The sequence below is a fragment of the Nicotiana sylvestris genome, chromosome 7 (assembly GCF_000393655.2).
Source record: "Nicotiana sylvestris chromosome 7, ASM39365v2, whole genome shotgun sequence".
Lineage (NCBI taxonomy): Eukaryota > Viridiplantae > Streptophyta > Magnoliopsida > Solanales > Solanaceae > Nicotiana > Nicotiana sylvestris.
This window is the reverse complement of record NC_091063.1, coordinates 72,651,256-72,655,043: the sequence shown is the minus strand read 5'-3', so window position 1 is coordinate 72,655,043 and position 3,788 is coordinate 72,651,256. Positions and strand designations below refer to the sequence as shown.

Here is a 3,788-nt window from a genome sequence, read left to right as displayed (position 1 = left end):
GACATCGCCCGGTGCTTAGCACGATACTGATGGTATTTCAACGATATCTTCTTGTAGAGTCCCATCCTATTTCGTTCACGATGATCTCTCTCCACCTCCAGGACGAGGGTCTCACAAATGAAAAACAGAGTTAGTAAAATGCGCCATTTCCACACCACTCCCCCGACACAAAGAAGAGAAAAAGGAACCTACCTGTAAAGCTATACCGGCAACCTTTTGAGACAACTCAGCGTCACTCATCGTCCCAAGTGCCTCGTTCTCAGGAGCGGCACATAAAGGAGCAAGGGCCGACGCAACCTGCTCGCTATTCAGCAGCAAGTTGTAACCCCCCGAAATTATTACGTGACGGTCGAACCCATCCGTCCTCATTTCTACATGGGTATGGCAACCCAAAAACTCATTAACGTCTTCCGAGTCAATGTCGGAACCCGACCCGTTCTCCTCCACACGAGGTCCTCTGACATTAGACGATGCACCCACTTCAGCGGAACGTACCGAACTTGCTTCTGGTCTGACTCTCTCCTCACAGGTTGATCTCCCCGACAAAATGGTGTTAGCCATAAACACAGTCACCTGGGCCATCCGAGACGCTCCGCTTCCATCAGTTTCAGTGGCCACACCTTTCCCAGTTCCAGTTTTCTCCTTTTTCTCTCTAACGGCTCGTCACCATTAGAAGATTCGTCGACAGGATGTGGGGTCGGTGCCAACGAGGCCGATTCTCTCATGGCCGCAGTTACAGATGTGTCCCCTTGTTGAAGAAGTAGAGGACGACCCTCCCGGACAAACTCGCACAAAATGTATCGAGTGTCTGTGGTAGCAGCGGGTTGCCTAAAAGCTAGGACTGGCGCCCTCCGCCTAGAAGCTCCCCGACCTGTCATCACAGAGAATCATATAGTTAAGCAGGGTTGCATGACCGACGAGGTAGTAAATCAGAAGTTTACCTGAGGAAACTTTAGGGCCATAATGCTGTACGAAGGCAGACCAAGTTCGAGTCTCCTATGCATGGGGCAGCAGACCAGCTACCTAGTTCCTGAGACCGATAACTGGCTAGGGCGGACAAGCCATAGCTGCAATACAAGTGACCAGAAGTTACAATAATTGCGGAAGATGGGAAATCTAATGGACTACGATACTTACGAGTTTTATTCCACCTCTCTGGAAACCCGGCGGAGTTAGAAACAACATGCTCGATCTTGATAAAGAAGTACTTATGTCAAAATTTATGGCTCGCCCGGACTTCTGTCCCGACCACCAACCCCTTTGTACCATGAAGTCTCGGGTGCACCATGGTTCCCTTAAGGAAACCGGGCAAAAATAAGTGCAAGAGATGATGAACGGAGATGTTGCACTCTGACAATTCCGCGTACTTAGCCAGCAGCAGAAGCACCTTGAGTGTGTATGGCGTAAGCTGAACCGGGCAAACATGATAGAATCTGCAGAACTCGTTCGCTAAAGGAAAAAGAGGGAGGGTGTAGGCGATCATGAATGGTTATTCGTAGAAGGCACAGTACCCATGCCTATGAACGTCAACGTAATCTCCCTCCGCCAATTCCATCTCTACGTAGGCAGGAATACCATATTTTATACAGAGGGCATCGAGATGAGTTTGATTCGTCTCGGAGAGCAATGGGTTCGGAGTAGGGGGCGGGTCCCTGAGAAAATCATTCTGAGACAGGGGATGACTCGGTAGTAATGCCTCTACTGTAAGAGGACTGTCACCCTCTTCCATCTCCACCTCTCCGTTGTCGGAAAAAGGTGTTGCGTTCGACGGAGCGGCCTCAGGAACCTCTTCGTTAGTTCGACAAGACCTCGGCATAATTTTGTTTGGAAGAAGTGAGCCACACAAATGGAGTTAAAGAGGAGAACTTCCGGTCAGGAATGGAAACAAAGAAATACGAGATCAGAAGAAGAAGACCAGAGAATTCTCAAGAATGGCCAAAGTTTTTCAAAGGAATCGAACCCCTCACCTATTTATAGGGTTGGGTGGTGCCAGAATCGAGGCGGCAGGTTTCAAATCAGCGCAGGAAACCAAGCGCCAAAACCGTATGTCCTCTACCTCGAAAATCTGCATAATGATGATGCATGCGAAGGCTGACGTCACCCAGGGTGGCATGTACTCTCAGACATCCCACCAAACATGACTACCGCCTCTCACTGGTCACGTTGTAATGCATCAACGAGTTAAATTCCTCCTAAGGAAGACATCAGGTCCGCTCACCAAGGACGCATCCCGCTGCGACCTCGATGAGCGGAGGGACTAACTGTATGGGTCCGAATTTGATTGACCACGGCCTATAGCGAGTATTATAAGTGGCCGAAAACCCACGAGTCGACACAAGGGTACGACCCAGAGGCGAAAGGAAAGACGTTGTCGCATTAGCATTAGGTCTGGTAGGGCAGATATATCTTACTTTGTCGTCCTCATAATGAAGGGAAACCTCTCAGTATATAAGAGGAGTTTCAGCCTTGTAATAGAGGGAGTTTGGAATATATCAGATTAAGATCATCTCTCTCTACTTTTATTATCTCTCTATCAATCTCTCCCTCTCTCCATTATTGTTATCTCTCTACTACAGTCATCCTAGAGTTTATTATCTTCGATTACAATTTACCCCTTCATCTTTGATTGATTTGCTTAAAAAGAGTTAAAAATCTTTTGAGTTAAACAACCTTTTGTATTTACCTACCATTTCAGGGAACAAGAACAGAGCCAATGCACCATCTTTAGTTATCTCCGAGAAGCACGATTCTCTTATGTTGTTGGAGGCTGAGAAGACATAGTCACAAAGAATCTTCTCGTCGTGAAACAGAGTAGTAACTGCAATCTTCACAGCACTCAACCAATTCTTGCTTTTTATCTCCAGTAATTGCCAATCCATTTTCTCAATATGTGAAGAGCTCAACTTTTCAATTCCCAAGTAATACAAAGTCTCATCGACGACTGATTTTCGATTGAGTTTGTAAATTTTCACGCACTCTTTTGCATAACCAGCTGCAATCATACAATCCGCAACGAATTTCAAGTCCATTTTACCCATCGTTATACTTTTTTATTTGTTGGAAATTTTAATGTTGGAAAAATAAATAGAGGGGAGGGGTGAAATGGGTTAGGGGAGCTGAGGTGGTATGCCATGTGGCATCCACCTCATCAAATATTAGTGTCACGTAGGATTTCATGTTCACCTTGGACAAACTTAACGGAAGAGGGTATATTTGAACAAATAGTATTACGGCAGGGCATATTTGGATCCAAAGTATAACGAATGATATATTTAAATATTTTCTCGTAGTACAGGGGTATATTTGGCCCTTTTTCGTATTTTAAATCTCAAATCGAGGAAATTGACTCTTATTTATGGTCTGCGAACACAGAAGACCGGGTAAGGAATTCTGTTAGCCCAGAAGGTGTGAGGCACTCCCGAGCTCCGTGATTTTAGCACGGTCACTTAACTATTAATAATTAGTTTAATTATCTGATTAATACATATTTCAAACCTATTGCGCATTTTTTTACTTTTTTAACCGCTTTTAGTAATTATGGAATTTATTTGAACGAGTCGCGATGTCGCGCACTCGTTTGTTTTTATATACATTGTGAATCATGCCACGTGAAACGCGCCCGCGATGTAAAACATGCATGTTAGTTTTTATTATTATTCGAAGTTATGGTCGAGTCACATGAAATGCACACTCGAATTGGGGATTACGTATTATGACTATGCCACGAGAACCGTACCCATAGTCACGATGATTTATTTATTAATCGCGCCTAAAATAACTAGCGCATT

The 3,788-nt window shown here is 45.0% G+C and overlaps 1 protein-coding gene across 1 annotated transcript; it reads right to left on the bottom strand.

Annotated features, from left to right (window-relative positions):
• Positions 1-835: 835 nt before the first annotated feature.
• On the bottom strand, positions 836-3,038 carry LOC104239870 (exocyst complex component EXO70H1-like). Its single transcript, XM_070151756.1, has 2 exons — positions 2,688-3,038; positions 836-871 (listed from the first exon to the last, which is right to left on the bottom strand). The coding sequence occupies exons 1-2, from the start codon at positions 3,036-3,038 to the stop codon at positions 836-838; spliced, it is 387 nt and encodes a 128-aa protein (XP_070007857.1).
• Between the last annotated feature and the right edge of the window lie 750 nt (positions 3,039-3,788).

Bases quoted from the DNA above. Each gene is read 5' to 3' on its own strand.
- LOC104239870 (XM_070151756.1), bottom strand. From the start codon at position 3,038: ATGGGTAAAATGGACTTGAAATTCGTTGCGGATTGTATGATTGCAGCT. The intron at 872-2,687 runs GTAGGTAAATAC...CTGTGATGACAG, and splicing joins TGTTCTTGTTCCCTGAAATG to GTCGGGGAGCTTCTAGGCGG.